The following is a 21,361-nucleotide window of genomic DNA, read 5'->3' on the forward strand; positions in this document are numbered from 1 at the left end:
GTGCATATATATATATATGTACATACTGTGTATGATGTGGCAATCATTCAAGCTCAAATAACATTGCTATTCTATGAGGAAAATCAAGAAAAAAAAACAAATTACAAGAAAAAATTAGAAGAAAACCTTAAGAGAAATGTGAGGGTAAAGATTATTTCCCTTTAACCATTCAAATGAAACATCATTTATATTGAGTGCTACATCTAAAAAAAGAACTATGCCTAGTGAGGTAGTCAAATGTAGGACAGGCTAAAATGTGTTAAACTGTGTGTTATATCTTGTGATTGAGAGGTATCCTCCAGTGCAGTAACAGAAACTTGTTGAGATGCATACATTTTGTAAAAAGCTTCGATCTCAAATTTCGAATGTTGATGCAGTTCTTCTATCTGATGAGGACATGTTTTCCTTTTTGACTCAATAATGTATAACCTAGGTCTTTCTTTCTATAATACTCCATTTAATGGTGTGTAGTATGTTGCTGTTCTTTCAGTTCCATTTGTGGCTTGCTAGATGTGTTCTTTTCTTTTTGCCTACATGCTAAAAAGAAGACTGGTGGCTGGCACATCTCTTTTTGAAATCACTTTTGTACAGTCCAATATATTTTTTCTTTCAGTTCCCTTATATGACAGAAGATAAAAACCCTCATCTTTAGTAAGGGTTTAGCTTGTGTAATGAAATCTCAACAAGACAAACTGTTTGATATATCGGTTTCAACATTTGGTCAGCAAGTTTGGGGGCGAGATGTAATGATTATGTTAACCCCAGTTCTCAATTGGTATTTATTTTATCGACCCTTGAAGGATAAAAGGTCAAGTTAACCTCAGCAGAATTTGAACTCAGAATGTTAAGATGGACGAAATGCCACTAAGCATTTTGTCCAGTGAGCTAATGATTCTGCAAGCTCACTGCCTTTAAGCTGTTTGATATATTGATAGGTTCAAACGACAGATCCAGCATATGTAATTTAGCAATGCTTTTTATACAAAATATCCTAAAAACTGAGTTTCCTTCCAACAATATGGATTGGGAACATCCCACAGCTGTGATATTCATACACAGGATACCTTTAGGTAAAAAAAAATCTATTTATCTTTAGTATAAATCACATTGTCACAGTAACTACAAACCTCACTAAAGTTGACTTCTCAGGTACCTCCTTGGACCTAGATTTAAACATTTACAAGTCCTACCATAAACTAAATGGAAAACTTAGTTATATACACTAACAGCTTTGCTACTCCAATTATCTTTGGAAACTTTATAACATCAGTAATAGGGTCTCTAACTTCTCTGTTTCTAAAGAAATTTTCAATAAGACATCCTCCTTCTATTATAATATTCTGACAGGAACTTTAAAGGGAACATAACCAAACAATAAAGAAGCCTAAAAATAACATAGGGCAAGTTATATGGTTCACTCTCTATTTCTCCTTAGGATTAATGTTGGCAAAAAAAAAAAAAAAACAATCATTCATAGATAAACATCTCCCTCATAGCCATAGATATAAGAAAATATATAGACATTCTGTGAAAGTTTCTGACAGCTGTAGCCCTAATAAAAAAAAACATTATTTCATGTAACCAACCAAGATGACCACTCCAAATTTCAAATTCAAGAACCCAAATATTTGCTCTCTAGACAGGCACGCATGGTTAGCTCAAGTCACTTCTGTTCCACCAAATAAGGGGATTGAAAGATGAAAACAGATTAGAATGTGGAAAAGTGAGAAAGAGATTCAAAATGAGATATGCTAACCACAGGTCTTCTTTCAAGAATGTAGACAAAAAGAAAAGCAAAAAGCTAGCAAGCCATGTATGAGAGCTGAAGAATATCACACACTAAGTGTATTTTCATAGGGAGATCTCAACAGTATATATATCAAAAGAAGTGCAAATTCTGATTAACTGAAAGAACATATATATTAGAACTGCACTGATCTTCTAAACACAAGATAAAAAATTTTTACAAGATGTATGCATCTCAACAAGCTTGTTATTATAGATTATCAGATATATAGTTTAACAAACTTTAACCTGTCTTCCATTCGACCATCACCAGACTGTTTAAGTGTTTTTACATGTAAAACACATTAATGATATATTTTAATTAATGGATTAATAGGCTATAACCTTTATTCTTTTTTCCCTGTAACAATTTCTGGTCTTTCTCTGTCACATTTCCTCACAAAGTAGCCAGCCCATCCTATTACGGCAGTCTCCAAGCTCAAAACTTGAAGTAGCTCATATAAAACTATTTCTGCATTTATCAAATGCATTAATTGTATGTATGTATATGTATTTATATATGTATGTGTGTGTGTGTGTATATGTATGTAGAGTATTTCATGTGATGTACAGATATTGTATATTGAGAAAAAGGAAGCAGTCAGAATTTTGGATAATTTTTTATTAGTGCTTTCATTCATTTATTGAACTCACCAAGACAAAATCATTTTGATTTTGTTTTGACGAGTTTGATAAATGAATGAAAGCACTAATAAAGAATTATCCAAAATTCTGACTGCCTCTTTTTCTCAATATATATATATATATATATATATATATATAGATATAATACACACACGCACTCAGATACATACATATATTTGTTGTTGATGTGTGTGTGTGTGTGTGTGTGTGAGCAAATGTTTTTCCATAAATGTTTAAATGTGTGTATTATATGTGTATATATACTACATATAACAATTTTGTTATTTAACATCCATGTTCTATGCTTATATATATATGTATGTATGTATGTGTGTATGTATGTGTGTATGTATGTATATAGATAGATAGATTGATAGATCAATAGATAGATGTATATGTACATTCACACACGTTGATATAGATGTATGTATATGTATTTACATATGCGCATGGATGTGCATATGTATATGTGTGTGTGTGAGAGAGAGAGAATACATAAGCATATTATATATACATATATACACATGTATGTACATATATATGTATGCATGTTTTTATGTAAGTATACAGATAAATAGATAGATATACAAACACATACACACATACATGAACACACACACAAAATTTTAGAATGAATGAATAGCAAATTACCTTTGGTTTCTTTCACATAGATAAAAAAAAACAAAAGCTTACAGAATATTTAAAAAGTTGCATTTAATCCAACAATTGAATTATACCATTGTTGAATTCTATCATGTTCTTATTGTCTTATTTATAACTGAAATCTCTCTCCCCAAGAAATCCACTTTATTTATTAAACATGAAAGAAAAATCATAATTATATTGATAAATATAATGAGATTTAATTACTGTGTTGTTCAATTTGCTTATTCTTATTTATTAATTTTTAATGTTGTTATTGCATTGTTTTTATAATATTTCTAAAATATTTCAAAGAATTAGCAGATAGAGTGCCAGATTTTTCTTTTGAAGCAATCTAATTGTGGACATTTTTATGATCAGATGTATCTATTTATTGGCTTATCAGCCTATATATACATATATATAAAAGAAAATTGACAAAGAAATCTTCATTGTTGTCTATTAAATCTGGCCACAGTTACCTTTTAATAGATGCAGCAGTGCAGTGTCTAACCAAGTCATAGATTTACAATTAAATCTTTGGACACTTTATAGTATATAATACAATTACAAAGTAAAAATAAAAGTTAATGATAATGATATATGTGTGTTTTAAATGACTATAATGATTCTGTTAAGAAGCACATTTTTCGGTTTTAATATGTTGTTTCATCTCACAATGCATGACAAATAGTTAACTCTAATATATATATATATATATATATATATATAATATATACCAGGGGGCACTGCAAAGTTCCTGGCTTTAAGGGTATCACAAGAAGCCTGGTTGGAGACCCAGCCTTCCAAGTTCTCTTACAGGGCTTAGAAAAACTGAAAGACCACTACATTGTGTGAATCTGAGAGGGGAATATAATAAATAAAATCATAATTAACTGATCCTCCTGTATTCTCTTTTGCCCAAAGCCAGGAACTTATGTACACACACACATGTATTCTTTATAACAAAATATATTAAATATGTTCTGGACCGATTTTGTTCCATTTATAAAATGAATCATCAGCAAATAATAAATGAATTAAAATTATTCATTGTATGAAATTCTGCAATTTATAAAACTTAAAACTTTTCAGACTCGAAGAAGATACAATTTCATGAATGTACAAGCCAATGTAATCATTGAACGTAGTGTTTCCTTCACAAGGAAATGTTTGTGAATTAAGCATAATCTTGTATAGCCTTAGGATTGCATTATAAAGCAATAACTTTGTATCGATACACAATCAGTGGATGTGGGTATCATTTTAAAGTAATTGCATAAGAGAGAACTGAAATTTAAATTAGAGTATACGAAATAATGTATGTATATAATATACTGAAATACAGAAACAGGTTAGGGGTTTCAATATGATTAGGTAGACTACTTGAAATTTTCTGCATTAAAAAAGACATAAAATATATCTTGGACCAATTTAGTTATATGTTTAAAAGGAATCATCAGTGGTTACTAAAATGGTAAACATAGATATAGGGAAAATTCCAGAGAGTAATGCAATGCTCAAAGCAACAACAGTGTAAAATATCTGTTATAATTACTGTTATGGCTATTGTTTCTTCTTTATGTATTGAGTGCTTTCTTTGTCAATGTTTATAAATATATGTATCTACCCTTCAGTCCTACTCAATATCTATAATTGTTGCCTCTCTCCCCTCTCTTCTCCAAATCCTCCATTTCTTCCCCCCCCCCTATACACTTTTGCAACTATTCATACACCAACACTCCTAGTTCCTTCTTGTAAAAATCAAGAACATTATATACAAGGTGATATCAAAAAGTTCCTAGACTAGTTCAGTAGTGTGCCAACAGATGGCAGCACACAGTTGCATGTGCAATGAGAGCTAGCAATGACCTTCATGACGTAGTGTGCCAAGTGACATTGCTGTGTTAACTTTGCAAGTTATGAAATTTGTGTTTTTGTGATCAGGTGTATGCTGTAGTCTGTGATTTTTGTCATGGAAAGGAAGTTGGAACAAAGAGCCAGGAAATTTTGCATTAAACTTGGGAAGTCTGTTACAGAGACTTTGAGCATGTTTAGGCAAACTTATGGCAATGAGGCAATGGGTAATACACAATGTTTCAGGTGCTTCAAAAGTAGAAGAATGTCCCTGGAAGACAATGAGCAATCTGGAAGACTGACCATGAGCATCACCTCCAGAAATGTAGAGAAAATTCATCAGCTTATGCATAAAGATCGTTGGAAGACAATCAACTACATTGCTGATGCTGTTGGTCTGTTGTATGCGAGCAATCCTAACATGAAGATTTTTCACAATGGCAATGCACCCTGTCACTGAGCTCTCTTCACTCATGAGTTTTTTGCCAAAAACATGGTATCACTTTCACACTCGTACTATATGTCAGATTTAGCACCTGCAGACTTCCATCTCTTCCCCAAGATGAAAATGCAGCTCAAAGGTTGCTATTTTAATACCATTGTCAAGATCAAGAGTGAATCACAGAAGGTCACTGACTCATGTATGGAAAACGACTTCCAGGCCGAATTCCAAAAGTAGCAGGAACACTGGGACCAGTGTATTGCTACGCAAAGTGAGTATTTCAAAGGAGATGATGTTAAAACTTAGGTAAATAAGTTATTTTTTTTATTAAACATAATGGGTCAAGAACTCTTTGACACCACCTCATATCAAAAGTGTTTTGTTAGATTACAGTATCATTGTTCAATAAATTTTTTCAGCCTTTTACAGGAAAATAGTATTAATGACCAGCTCAAAGTATTGATATACTGTTTGTAAATATACAGAAAGATTAAAACAGCTATCGATAACTTCTAAACTGACTTCTACATATGCTGAAAATCAAACATAACAAAGCAGATTAGCAAACAATAAATAACGATCACAGCCTTTGTTTTTTTTTTTACTGAAATTTTAACCATCGATTTATTTCACCATAATAGATAATTAAATAAACAAATTAAAATGGTAAACAGTTTGAGTCAATGTAATAAATTGTCACTCATCACAGATCCACTTCCAAAACATTTTAAATAAACATTGTTTGGAATGAATTTTATTGTAACATGTAAGAAGTGTTTTCAACCCAGTGAGGTTAAGAAAGAAACAAAAATGCTCAAAATGAGTTTGCATGGATTTCCTCATTAAAGTCTTTTATTACAAGATTAAATTCAGGTCCCTCATATTAAAAGAAAATTATTTGCAACAGAGCCAGTCTGAGTCCCATTGAAGAGCAATTATTATTTGCTAGAAGATAGTAATAAATTTATCTGCAATAAAAAAAAAAGAAAATATCAATGTTGGCATAAGCACATAGAAAAGTTTATTTTGGCACAAAAGTAATCAATACACAACAGAGCCAATGAAAGAATCACTATATAGTTGCTCAATAAACTAGAGATAGCAGCCAAATCTCTCTCAAATTCCAGACTATCATCTACACTCGTCAATGTAGTCCCAGGTATATATAAAAGCTTGAGAGAGTCATGGCTGGAATGATTTTCAACATAGGTCTGCTTGATACAAGCTAAATCTGGAGCTAAACAATAAGACAATAGCAATAAAAACAAATTAAATTGCTGTTGGGAAGGGAATCCAGCCATAGAAACTATGCCAGAGACAATTGGGGTCTGGACAGTTCCCCAACTGGCCCGCTCCATGTCAAACAGTCCAACCCATGCCAGCAGGGAAAACTGATGTTAAATGATGATAATGACAATAAGTAAATCTTGTAACTTTCCAATAATGGCTTTTTTTCAACAGTACAATGATATAACATATTAAAAGAAAAGGTGTACAGAAAGACAAAGAGCTTACCGATAGTTTTTACAATCACAGGTGGAATAATGCTTTATGACTAAATAAAATTTGATACATAGAAACCATGCAAAAGTATATAACATTATCATCATCACTATTTAAATCCATGTTTCATGCTGGCATGGGTTGGATGGTTTGACAGGACCCAACTGGTCTGAAGACTGCATCATGCTTCAGTGTCTGGATGCCCTTCTAAATACCAATTACTTCACAACATTTCTGAGTGCTTTGTTTGAGTCAGGTCACCATGCAGCCAGTAAAACTAAAATACTCTTCGACAGAGTAGACTACAGTAGAGAGGAAGACAGCTTTATGCTCTTGGTTGAAGGGTTAAAGTGTGAAAGGAGGGTCCACTACTGAAGGAGTTTCTTGCTGCAGGTAAGCTTCACAGCTACTCACATTATAGAACAGAGAGGAAGAGTGGTTGGGGTGGAACAGAAAAGTGATAAAAATAGTGAAGATTAGATATATGAGTGGATCCTCAATATATGGGGTAAGTAGCAGAGAGAGAGGGGGGATAGGGAGAGAGAGGAGAGAGAGAGAGAGAGATTCAGCCAGGCAGGCAGACAGGTAAGGTGGATAGAGATAGAGATATATACATACACTACATACACGTACATACACACACACTGTGGTTAAGAAATTTGCTTCCCAACCCTGTGGTCTTGGGTTTAGTCCCATTGTGTGGTCAGTGCAGGCTTTCACAATATAGCCTGGACTGACCAAAGCCTTGTGAATGGATTTGCTAAACAAAAACTGAAGGATGTGTGTGTGTGGGGGGGGTGTCTCTCTCTCTCTCTCTTTCTCTCTCTATCTTGATAATGATCATCATCACCATTTAACGTCTTCCTTTCATGCTGGCATGGGTTGGACTTGATATCGTACGATAATTGTAGATGAATGTCACCATCATACAAACAGAGCCATTCATTTCCATTCTTCTGCGAAAACATGTCTAAGTCATGGGGAAATGTTATCTTGCTTGGAAGCAAGTGAGAACTAGCAACAGTGAAAGCATCTGGCCATAGAAAATTTACATCAACACATTCAATCTGACCCACACAAACATGGGAAAGAAGATATTAAAATGGTGTTGTTGATGATGATGATGATGATGATGATGATTATGCAAATTTATTACCCAGTATTCATTTCATAATTCAACTTCCTGTTGGAAATTAAAGATAAACTTTCGATGTTAAAAAGTTTATTTACTGAAGAAAGAAGTTGTACCTGTTCTATAGAAGGGCACGCCACAATTTGTTTGTCTTCTTCTGTATATTCCGAGTTCAGAAGCTGAGCAAGTTGCTGGTAAGTTTGCTGTACACTCACCTATAAAAAAGAAATTATTACTTCAACAACTAAATCCTATCAAACAAGACAATAATCTTGTGTCAGTTGAATCAGCTTTGAGAGACACGTTTTTGCTTTATTTAAATTACTGTCTTCATGTATATGACTACAAATAAATCTAATCAAGAACATGTATAATATATCATATTGCTTTCATAATACATTTATTACCAAATATAATGAATGGTTTCGAGTTGAACACTTTTCATTACAAATCAGTTCAATCAGAGCTGGCCTAACTAAACAAGAACAAATTTGTATCATTACAATGTAAAGCAAAACCAAATTAACTATAGCATGACCTGAAATGAAAACAGTTTGTCAACAATCTATCAGTTAGTAGTTTCCAGTTTTAACTCTAATTATTCTAATGCATAGCTGGATTGATCTGCCAAATAGTCTCTCTTTCCAGAATTGATATGAGAATGTGTTTACAGTATAACAACCACTTCAACATGGGAAACCAAATCTTCAAAACTAATGTCACTGTTTATAAAACAAGGATTAGATTTTTGAAATCTTAAGTCTTAGGAATGAAAACTGCTACAAGAAGTAAAGGTTAATTTTAAGTAGAAGGGCGATCTATCACAAGTCCTCTTCCTATGCAAGTAAAATTTAATGTAGTCATTTAATAAATTCATGACGTTCCACGTCACGAAATATAAGGGGGATAACTAGCTAAATATTTTTATGTTTTTGGCCAGCAAATATCTTCAATGATTAGCCAAAGGTAAATGGTTTAAACTCAAAGGGCAAATATTTCATAGCTGGATACCCTTTCTTAATACCAAATCATTCAACTCTGAAGTAAAAGAAGGTACATATTTTAAACAAATAAGGCTGAAGCAATGGAAAATGGTATACCATACCTAAAGACGTAATGCCATGTCAACAACAAGATTCTAATTTAGTGACCATATCACTTCATGCTAGTACTTAACTGGTTATGTTCATTTACAAAATCGTGACATGATTATCCTGTTGACTCCATCAAACCAACAATAGCAACAACTCATTAGGGAGCCTGTGCATGATTTGCTAAATATGTCTGTAACTTTTTTGATTAGCGCAGGGCTGTTAGTGCCAAACTCTATAAACTCTGTCTGTATTAAAGCTGCCAGGAACTTGACCAATTTTAGATGCAAGGCAACGAAACCGTTCCTTGCCTGTGCTGATCTATGAGCTAATATCGAATGGCCATTATCGTGTGCAGGGTAGTTGCAGCTTCCAATCGATTCTATCTTGAAGGGTAACTCACTGCCTTCCTTTGGCAAGGAGGAGTATGTTGTCTTCCTCTACTTGGTGGTCATTGTGAAGGAAGTTGTGTGTGGACGCAACAGTTCATAGGTTATACGTGTGTGTATGTGTACGTGTGGGGGAGGGGCTATGGTAGAAGAGACATGCCCCAGAAGCTGAGCAATGGAACTACACTCTGAGATCCATGGTAGCGAAGTGAACAGCTTAACTACGCAGCTGTAAATGAACCTATTTGGGTGGAACTTATTTTATCAAACCCCGAACTATGACAAAACACAGCTGTCCCTGGCAGAAATTGAACATAGATCTTTAAGGGACATAACTAAATTCTAAAAATACTTTGTCCAACATCAGGGATAAACAATAACGACCATGCAGTCAGAATGTATAACTAATGTCTTATAGTTGATACAATTCAAAAAGCACCTTATGTATGTGTCCCAATGTGTGTTTTATGTCCTATATTATGTATTTGTAAGTATAAAGTGGTATAAGAAGGTTCCTAGGCCAAATTTTCAACTCACCTTGACTGGTTTGAATAAAATGTATTCAGTATCCTTATTGGCCAGATAGAGGGACATGCTTCTCTGTACAAGAGGTAGTCGAGATTTTAAATTTTTGTAACTCTCTGCTACAGTATCATGTAGTTTTTCCGGAGTAGCAAATGGCTGATTGCGCAAAGATACTTTCTGCACCCCTTCTTCTTTCTTCATGTCAGTAATAACAGTAGCCTACAATAAAACACAATAAAAAAAAATAAACAACAATAATTCTTTCTACTGTAGGCACAAGGCCTGAAATTTTGTGGGAGGAGGTAAGTTGACCACATCGACCCAGTACTTGGCTGGTACTTAATTTATCAACCCCAAAAGGATGAAAGGCAAAGTTGACCTTGGCAAAATTTGAATTCAGAATGTGAAGACAGATGAAATACCACTAAGCATTTTTCCCAGCATGCTAATGATTCTGCCAGCTCGCTCCCTTAATAATAATACAAATACAACATAGCATGTCTTGGCGACAACAACATCAAAGAGAAAGAAGAAAACTGAAAAACTATGATGATGTGAAGTGGAAAATATGCAGGCTGTGGGGAATAATGAGAGTGGATGTGATAGCAGTAGTAATTGGTGAGCTTAGAAGCATCAGAACTCAACTACCAACATGGCTCAAAATGGTTAGTACAAATGTCAAGATAGAATACCTACAAAAATCATCACTGCTTGAAATTGCAAGAGTTCTCTGCAGAGTTCTTTAAGCATGATCAGTAATCCTTGGTTTACTGGCTGTGAACAGCTGACATTTTCCAGCATACCCAGCAAAATAAGCTGAGAGTTTTCATAAAATAATAATAATAATAATAATAATAATCCTTCGTACTATAGGTACAAGGCCTGGGTTTTTTGTGGGGAGAGAGACAATCGATCATATTGAACCCAATACTCAACTGGTAATTAATTTATCGACCCTAAAAGAATGAAAGGTAAAGAGACTGGCAGCATTTGAACTCAGAATGTAAAGATTGATGAAATGCTGCCAAGTATTTTGTCTAGTGTGCTACCAATTCTGCTAGCTCACCACCTTAATATTAAGAATGACAACAGCAGCAGTCACCACTGAAGCTGATGCCAATGCTACATTAACATTTTAACTTCTATTTTTCCAAGGTTGCATAGGTTAGACAAGACAATGCAAAAACAGAATTTCCCATGCTCCTCTCCCACTGTCTATTAAACAACATACAGTCTAGATGTGCTTTTGCAGTTGATTGCAGATAAACAACACCGTTTGTATGAACAGCAAGGCTCTTATTTACAACCAGCATGCATATATGCATGCATATGAACAGGAAACATAAATTCACTCACACTCACACGCACACACACACACACACACACACACACACACACATAATGTCATCACTATTATCCTCATACTTTAACATTCATATTCCAGGCTGGCATGGTTTGGACAGCCTGACAGGATCTGAAGAGTTGTAGAACTGTCATGCTTCAATATCTATTTTGGCATGATTTCTATAGATGGATGCCCTTCTTAATGCCAACCACTTTACACAAAGTACAGGGTGCATAGTTCTAGTAAACTAGTTTTGGAACAAGTTTATATCAAAGGCTTCTTCCTACAGAAATCTTTTCCCCAATCCATAATGATTGCACAAAGACACCAATATATATAAAAGACAATTTCAAGATTATCATTGCTGAGATAAATTAAAAAGATAAGTTTACCTTTGATAAAAATGATTTTAATGGTTCAGTGAAATACTCTGAGATATGATGTATGAACTCTTCACAATTCTTCTTCAGTTCACTATCTACATCTTTCTTAGAATCAACAAAGTGTTCTGTTACTTGTGGTGTTCCCTATATTTTAAGACACATAAGAAAAAAATAACCACAAAGAGACAAAGAGAGTTACAGTAAAAGAAAGTTTAAAAAAATAGCACTTAAATAAAAATAATTTTGTATAATATTTAGATACTTGTGCCTGAATTAAAAATAGGAAGGTCAAAGCCGCTACAATTTTGATCCTGGGACTTCTTGATCAGGACTAACTAAATAAATTTGGATAAATTTAGGCACTTCATATTGACTGCAATTTGTATTGGTTGGTTTTTAGCTAGAACCCATTAACAAGTAGCTCTACCAGAAAAATGTCTTTCCAAATATAATGAAAAGCTTTTCTAATTTTAAGGGTAACATCTTTCTTTACATTTGAAGAATTATGAGAAAATGGACTACTAAATTTGAAGCAAAGTTAAATGTAATATATTGCGAGTTGTTAACTAGGTGCACAACATAATTGTGGTCAAAAAGTTTGCTTTGCAATGGCATGGTTCAGGTTTTGATTCCACCACATGTTACTTATGTATGTGTCTTCTACTACAGCCTAGGGTCAACCAAAACCATGTGAGTGAAACTGGGAGGATGAGAATCTAGAGAACTCTATCAGATGAACAGTACCTACTTTGGGATGGGAAACCCAACCTGATATCTGGTTCAAAAGCAGTGTTTGGACCAGCTCTCCAAACTTAATGCATAAAGATCTAGCTCCTTTTCTTCTACCAGTCTCATAGGTCCTGCAAAAAGATTATGGGCACTACCTTTCCACCTCTAATCATAATTTTTAGTTTTTAATTCCATAATATATCTAAGTAAAATATATGACAGGTGTTGATAAAGTAAAATATTTGAATCTATAAAAATACCTACAACAAATATTTGTACAAAGAGATAAATCTGAAAACTCTATAAAGCCAATGAACAAAATATCTTCTGATTATAAAGAAAACATGTATGACAAAACTCTAAAGTAGCACTGTCACTGTACAGAGAGAAAAAAAGTAGTTATTATTGAAGATTTCTTAGATGCAATGGATAACCATGTATTCTGCAATAGTACATACATTTTTAAAATTTGACATTTTTATACCACATCTATGATAATAGTCAAGCAATCAGATAATGATTATTTCAATTTGGTCCACCTCTATAGGTTTTGTATATTACTGCTAAGTGTTGTAGGCTCAGTTATCCTTATTTTGTTTAGTCCACTTGTCAATGAGATTTACCAAAGCATATTCTCTAATTCAAACAGATCCTAGAATACAGAAAACTGTACATTACGTGAAGATTAATGGTTCAGATCACCTACATGATAATTGTTTATAGAGAGAACCTATCTGTCTCATGAGTTAAACAAACCCTAACACACACACACAATTCATATCAAAGAATATATTCCCACCTCAGTTCAAGATATTTTGGCATGAAATGTAAAGTCTTAAAAATTATCAAATGACAATCCTAAAATCATATATACATTTATTAGAAGGCTAAATATGATGGAAATAATATGTACTTTACCTCTAAAATAAACTGGAGCAAAGCATTGTTACTGTTTAAAACAAAGAGCTGAGATTTCTTTGAAAATAAGCCATAGGCAGCATCTGAAAGTCAAAGACAATGTGTACAATTAATTTAAACCTCAGTCTGTAAACATGTTTCAGAAAGTATACCATAATTATATCTCATCAGTATTTTCTCAATATCTAACAGAAGCTTTTGTTTCAAACCAAGTTAAATTAGTCTAAGACTACATTACATTAAACCACAATGAAAATAATAGAGGGCATCACAATGTACACTGTAATAAATGTAATTAGTGTCAGAAAGAACTTTGGATATTAAACACCAAACTCAAAAACAATTCACAAACAACCAATAACCAAAGGACTACAATCTCAGTTCTTGTTAACACCATCAACAGTTTCAATACCATTAAGTTAGTTTACTTTTCCATCCAGGTATAAACAACTCATGGAATCTTATCTGATAAGATAATCATATTCCACTGCACGCATCCGTCAGCATAAATGATGGAGTACAAATGAGCTGAAAGAAAAGCTGGGTACAAGGGAAATAGGCTGTTCCATGCAAGACAGAAAGACATGATGCATCTGGAGGATGGCAATTGGGTAAAGTAGTGACATGCAATCCAAGTGGAGGCAACCTGCAAAAACGGAAGATCAAGAAGGATATGAGAAATGATGAGGGCTGATTTCACAATGTGAAGCCTCACAAAGGAAATGACAAGGAACTACACCAAAAGGAAAGTTGTTGCGTTAGTGAAGACTCATCTTACACATGCAAGCATGGAGAAAATTCCTGTAGAATGATAATAATGATGACAAATATAGCAACAAAAGACAGACAATAAAAAACTGGCAAAAATTAAACAAAATGTAATAACAGAATAAGAGAATGTGAACACATCTCATAAATGCATTCGTGTTTGCTCATTTATGGTCATCAAGACTGAAACTTTTACATAGGGAATGTATGTTTAATAGAAGTCAGAAGACATATTTATGTAACTGTGAAGTGCATCTATGGAACTAAAATTGTAATAAACTGTATATGTAATTAAATCATCTGCAAGCAACATTCACTGCAATATATATATATTTAGGACATTAGGGAAAAGGTTGTTGCTCAGATGTGCAACACCTTTTTCCAAAATAACCCCAAAATATAGAGATACAAGATAAAATTGCAACTTGGTTTTGTTTTCTTTTCCTTTTGTAGTTTACTTTATACCTTCTCTTATTATTCTGGCCTTACATAACAAATCTCTTTAAACACACATACACACACACACACACACACATGCGCATGCACACACACATAAATATATGATGAACTCTCCCACTGAAGACGACATATGAGCCTTCAGCTTTTGTTGATTCATTTATAGTGATCAAATGTTTGTGCCACACATTATCTCACTCTCTTCATCAAATCAATATTGTCTGAATAGGGGCAAAAGTGATCACAGAGCAACGTGAGATGAAGTGCTTTACACAAAAACAAAATGCACCAGCCAGTTTAGGAACTGAAACCACATTCTCACGATTGTGCAATACCCTAACCACTAGGCCATATATACATATGGTACTCTTGTATGGTCATAGCCTTACAGTAAGAACATGTAAAAGAATAGAATATATATATATATATATATATAGTGACTTTAGGATCAGGACTAGGAGGACAACCAGAAGACGACAAATATGGAGAAGAAGGATCTGGAAGCTTAAAGATCCTGCAAATGGACAGAGATTTAGGGACATATTACTTGAAGCCTCTGACGAAGTAGAAGGGGATAGAGCATCACAGGGGGTAGAAGACAGCTGGACGTTTCTAAGGGACAACCTGCTGAGAGCCACTGACCAGATCTGTGGCTGGTGCAAAGTCCCCTCTCGACCTAGAATAACGTGGTGGTGGAACAATATTGTAGACAGGGCTATTAGAGAAAAGAGACAGGCTTGGAAGGTCTGGAAAAATGGGGGTAGCAGGGAATTGTATCAGACTGCCAAAAGAGAAGCTAGGAGACAGGTTTATTTAGCCAGAGGGGAAGCAGATAAGAAAAAATTTGCCAATGTTCTGCGCCGTGAGGACCAAAGACTGGAGGTGTTTCGTGTTGCAAGACAGTGTTTGAGAGAGAATCGTGATGTGGTAGGAGAGAAGTGTGTTCGCATGGAAGATGGTTCACTTGCGCTAAATGAGGATGCAAAGAGAGAGGTTTGGAGATGCCACTATGAAAGGTTGCTGAATGAAGAAAATGAATGGGATAAAGAGAGTCTGCCGAATGTTGACCCAACAGAGGGACCAGCTATCCGAGTTGATAGTTCTGTGGTAGCTAAGGCAATTAGAAGCATGAAGACAGGGAAAGCCCCAGGCCCATCAGGAATCACTGCAGAGATGCTCAAAATGTCTGGTAGTGTCGGCTATAGCCTAGTCACCCATATAGTTAATCAGGTGATACACAAAGGGGTCATACCCAATGACTGGTGTAGCAGTATAATAGTCAACTGCTACAAAGGTAAAGGTGATGCCCTAGATACAAATAACTACAGAGGTATCAAGCTGGTGGACCAGGTGATGAAGGTTACGGAGAGGGTCATAGCCCAACTAATTAGAGAGAGAGTTAGTTTAGATGAGATGCAGTTTGGGTTTGTGCCAGGGAAAAGTACTACTGATGCTATATTCCTGGTAAGGCAGCTGCAGGAGAAATACCTAGCCAAAGATAAGCCCCTGTACCTGGCTTTTGTTGACATGGAGAAAGCCTTCGACAGGGTCCCCCGATCCCTTATCTGGTGGGCAATGAGAAAACTAGGGATAGATGAATGGTTAGTGAGAGCTGTGCGGGCCATGTATAGGGACGCCGCTAGTAGGGTGAGGGTTGGAAATGAGTACAGTGAAGAATTCCGGGTAGAGGTAGGGGTCCACCAAGGCTCAGTACTCAGCCCCCTCCTATTTATCATAGTCCTCCAGGCAATAACGGAGGAATTCAAGACAGGATGCCCTTGGGAGCTCCTCTATGCTGATGACCTTGCTCTAATTGCTGAGTCGCTATCAGAACTGGAGGAGAAGTTTCAGGTGTGGAAACAAGGATTAGAATCGAAGGGCCTCAGAGTCAATCTAGCTAAAACCAAAGTCGTAATCAGTAGGAAGGTAGACAAATCACAAACACCTTCAGGTAGATGGCCCTGCTCGATCTGTAGAAAAGGTGTAGGTAGAAACTCTATAAGATGCACCAAGTGTAAGCTATGGACACATAAGAGATGCAGCAATGTCAAAGGAAGGCTAACTAGGAAGATGGTTTTTGTATGTGGCAGATGCTCAGGAACAATAAACACTGAAAATGCTCTGAGACCAACTTCCGTCACTTTCCAGGGAGAAAAACTAGAAATAGTTGATAGTTTCCGTTACCTAGGTGACCAAGTCAGCAGCGGGGGTGGGTGTGCTGAAAGTGTAACTGCTAGAGTAAGAATAGCTTGGGCAAAGTTCAGAGAGCTCTTACCTCTGCTGGTGACAAAAGGCCTCTCGCACAGAGTGAAAGGCAGACTGTATGATGCGTGTGTACGAACAGCCATGCTACATGGCAGTGAAACATGGGCCGTGACTGCTGAGGATATGCGTAAGCTCGCTAGAAATGAAGCCAGTATGCTCCGATGGATGTGTAATGCCGGTACTCACACTCGGCAGAGTGTAAGTACCTTGAGAGAAAAGCTGGACCTAAGAAGCATCAGTTGTGGTGTGCAAGAGAGACGTTTGCGCTGGTATGGTCATGTGGCGAGAATGGATGAAGATAGTTGTGTGAAAAAGTGCCACACCCTAGCGGTTGAGGGAACCTGTGGAAGAGGCAGACCCAGGAAAACCTGGGACGAGGTGGTGAAGCACGACCTTCGAACTTTAGGTCTCACTGAGGAAATGACTAGAGACCGAGACCTCTGGAAGTGTGCTGTGCGCGAGAAGACCCGGCAGGACAAGTGAGTCCACAACCCGTGGCCTTCTACATGGGATGGAGCCAGCCTACGTATGCATACCTTCCCTTCTTGGGACACAAAACTCTACTTGTGAAGACGTGTTGAGGCAAGTGAGGATCAGAATCGAAATCGATCAATGGAAATTGCGGATGTGCTACCAGTGCCGGTGGCATGTCGAAACTCTGCTTGTGAAGACCCATTGAGGCAAGTGAGGATCAGAATCGAAATCGATCAATGGAAATTGCAGATGTGTTACCAGTGCCGGTGGCATGTAAGAGAACTTTCCGTTTCGCGACCGTTGCCAGCACCGCCCCGTTTCGTGTCCGTTGCCAGCCTCGCCTGGCCCTCGTGCCGGTGGCACATAAAAAGCACCATCCGTTCGTGGCCGTTTGCCAGCTCTGTCTGGCACCAGTGCGGGTGGCACGTAAAAAGCACCCACTACACTCACGGAGTGGTTGGCGTTAGGAAGGGCATCCAGCCGTAGAAACACTGCCAGATTTGACTGGGCCTGATGAAGCCTTCTGGCTTCACAGACCCCAATAGAACCGTCCAACCCATGCTAGCATGGAAAACGGACGCTAAATGATGATGATGATGATGATGATATATATATATATATATATTACGGAGATGTACTTGCATAGCAAGTGACCTGATCAGAGATCCTGTGCTGTATATATGAAGTTTGGAGCCTGGTGCAGCCATCTGGTTCGCCAGTCCTCAGTCAAACCGTCCAACCCATGCCAGCATGGAAAGCGGACATTAAACGATGGTGATGATGATGATGATGAAGCTATATCCCTTAATTTGCTGATTTTCTTTACATGAACAGAGAAGTTACATTGCCGAACTGTTATTTTAATGAGTTATATATATTTACCACCCAAAAAGACACATCTGTACTGTGAACCAGTTGTTAAGCATCCTACCCATGAGGGATCAATGCTAGATGGGTCAAAAAAATTGTAGTGATTAATAAAAATTCTCACATCTTCCATCTCTCATTAACCAAATATATATATATATATTTAAATACACATACCTACATACATATATACACACACATACACACACACACACACACATATATATAAAGCATATAGTATTTTGCATTTGGAATCAGTTCTCATCTCTAGCTGGTGATTGTCACATGCTGATGATGGGTTACTACTCAGAAACCCGGGTCCGTGTGTATCACATAAGGCTAGAGATGGGAACAATGATTCCCCTTCGCAAATACTGATTGGATACAGACAGTGTGTCATTAGCCAACTGGAGGAGATGTCTTCCTAGGGCTATAAACAACAGTAGCATCATCCCATATGGGTCAGCCACATATAGGTGGCAAATATACTTCACAATGTCATGCTGCTACTGTTTACATCTCGATCAGAGACTTTTTATTGATATATATATATATATAAAAGACCCCCTTCGGTCATGAGTGACCATGGGTTTGCACCTAGAGAGTTACCCTCTGAGGCACAAGTCTGGGCAAGGTTGTTTTATGGAAGACCAGTAGTCGCCCATGCATACCGGCCTCCCCTCTCCACGCCACCAGTGTTATCCAAGGGAAAGACAAAGGTCGATACAGCTTGGCACCTGTGATGTCGCAACTCATTTCTACAGCTGAGTGAACTGGAGCAACGTGAAATAAAGTGTCTTGCTCAAGAACACAACACGCAGCCCGGTCCGGGATTCGAGCTCACATATATATATATACACACAAACACATACACACACACACACACACTCGACTTATCCTACACCAAAATGATATTCACTCAGACTTTATTTGTAACATTAATTTTTAGAAGTCTACTATTTCTGTGTATCATTTTCTTGATCACAAATCAAAGCTCCATATCATATGTATTATCTGTTTAGCTTATAACAGCTATATTGATTTATCAGCCAGTAGAGAATGTAAATATACTGCTGTTAAATGTTATTTTTCAGTTTTCTTTAACATGGATTGAATTTGTAATTCCTCTGTGGTACTAAATAAGTTCATAGCTAATATAGTAATTCAAATTTAAAATAAGTATATTGATTTAAAATTGTATATTGATTCAGAATATAAAAAAAATCAAACATAGAAATTTTAAGTTTATATTTCAAGCTCAAATGTCAATAAATACTACAGCCAATGAGAGATAGAGAGAGACAGAGAGAGAGAGAGAGAGGGGGAGAGAGAGAGGGAAAGAGAGAGAGAGAGAGAGAGAGAGAGGAGAGAGAGAGAGAGAGAGAGACAGACAGACAGAGATGTTTAGATTTCAATAGCAAACTACTCATAAATCAGATTATAAAAACCACCGAACAAGCTGTTTTAAAATTTAAAGAAATACTTCAAAAACATACAAGATTTTATAAAAAAAAATAATACAATAAGTAATGACTTTTTAGATAGTAAATAGTAAAATATTACAAGATATGTCCATCCGTTGATGTTTGTAAACATTAATGAAATGTTGAAATATTGTTGAATAATCACAACAGAAATTATTAAAAAGAAAAATTCATAGAGATATCATGATAATCATCATCATCCTCATTTAACAAGCATCTTCCATGCTGGCATGGGTTAGACGGTTAGACAACAGCTGGCAAGCCAGAGGACTGCACCAAGCTCCAGTCTCTTTTGGCATGGATTTTACAGCTGGTGCTCTTCTTAATGCCAGTCACTTTACTGAGTGGACTGAGAGCAGTTTACTTAGCATCAGCACTAGCAAGGTTTGGTTTGGCATGGTTTTCACAGATGGATGCCCTTTCTAATGCCAACCACTTAACAGAGTGAACTGGATGCTTTTAACATGGCATCAGCCCTAACAAAGGTCTGTTTGGCATGTTTTTACAGCAAGATGCCCTTCCTAATGCCAACCACTTCACTGAATGGACTGATGCTTTTATGAGAAAATGTATTTTTAGAAAATGCATAAGGATATTTTTGAAAAAATACGCCTAAAAGCGTATGAAAATAGAAATAATAATGTCATGACTTCTGAGATCAATATCACAAGTTTGAACAATTTTAGGTAAAAAGAAAAACAGGCAAAATATGAGCAAGGAGGAAAACCTAGAGTTGCAGTTCTGGGAAAGAATGATTTGGAGATATTTTTCATTTTTTTAATGTGAAATTTAAAAAAAAAAAAAGAGAGAGAGAGAGAGAGAGAGAGAGAGCATAGCCATGGAAAAGGCACACCTCTGCCAATCATTTGAACATATCTATAGTTACATATATGTTAACAGTTTTCCAATATGAATCTTACTTGATTTTCGAAGACAGTCAACAACTGATCTGGCTAAAGTGTTTTTAGATCCCAAAGAAGAACACAAGTCTTTGAAATGCACATTTCTTACTGTTACATATGTGAGTTGGCCATGAAAGATCATCAGAGATTAAAAGGTCTTGTTTCCAAGTAAGGAGACAGATGTGTAAGACTAGTTCCTTGATATATAGTGACTGTGTGTCTTGTTAGAAGAAACAATATGAAGATATATACCATACAGAAGCAAAAATGCAGGAAAAAATAAATCTTGAGATATACTGGAACTGATAGTGTAGATCTGTGAATGTTCTGACAGAGTCTGCTGCAATGAAGTGGTCTGACAAGACACTTCTGATTCAAGAGATGCAAGATAGATGCAACAATAGGTGAGTACCATAAATCCATGAGTATAATCCACCCTTGAGTATAATACGCAGGGGATTTTTAGGGGTTGTACCTTGTGTATAATACGCACCCCTTCTCTAACTTGAGTCATGCATAATTAAGCCAGCAGCACCTAGTCGAACAAACACTTCCACGCATGCGCAATACAATAATGGTGATGTTCTTAACTGTTATATGGGAATGTAAATATGTTTGCAAATTGTTTTGTTATATGTTATTTTGTGTTCTGAATACTTTTATTTTAATAAATGTTGCTTACCACAAGTTATGGATGATTCTTTTATGACTTCATTGCTTTCATTCTTAGCTTAAGGTATTTTCGTGCCCAGCATCACA

At 36.0% G+C, this 21,361-nt stretch overlaps 1 protein-coding gene across 3 annotated transcripts in view; it reads right to left on the minus strand.

Moving 5' to 3' along the window:
- Positions 1 to 6,191: 6,191 nt before the first annotated feature.
- LOC115209414 (conserved oligomeric Golgi complex subunit 3) overlaps positions 6,192 to 21,361 on the minus strand; it is a 55,500-nt gene continuing 40,330 nt past the window's right edge. For all 3 annotated transcript variants that reach the window (XM_029777825.2, XM_029777824.2, XM_029777823.2), the window contains 5 exons: positions 13,387 to 13,469; positions 11,749 to 11,883; positions 10,024 to 10,230; positions 8,123 to 8,221; positions 6,192 to 6,339 (listed from right to left, as the gene is read on the minus strand). In XM_029777825.2, the coding sequence (XP_029633685.1) occupies positions 6,310 to 6,339; positions 8,123 to 8,221; positions 10,024 to 10,230; positions 11,749 to 11,883; positions 13,387 to 13,469 (554 nt within the window). In that variant the 3' untranslated portion in view covers positions 6,192 to 6,309. The remainder of the gene's footprint in view (positions 6,340 to 8,122; positions 8,222 to 10,023; positions 10,231 to 11,748; positions 11,884 to 13,386; positions 13,470 to 21,361) is intronic.

This window comes from Octopus sinensis, linkage group LG3, assembly GCF_006345805.1.
Source record: "Octopus sinensis linkage group LG3, ASM634580v1, whole genome shotgun sequence".
NCBI classification, from domain to species: Eukaryota; Metazoa; Mollusca; class Cephalopoda; order Octopoda; family Octopodidae; genus Octopus; species Octopus sinensis.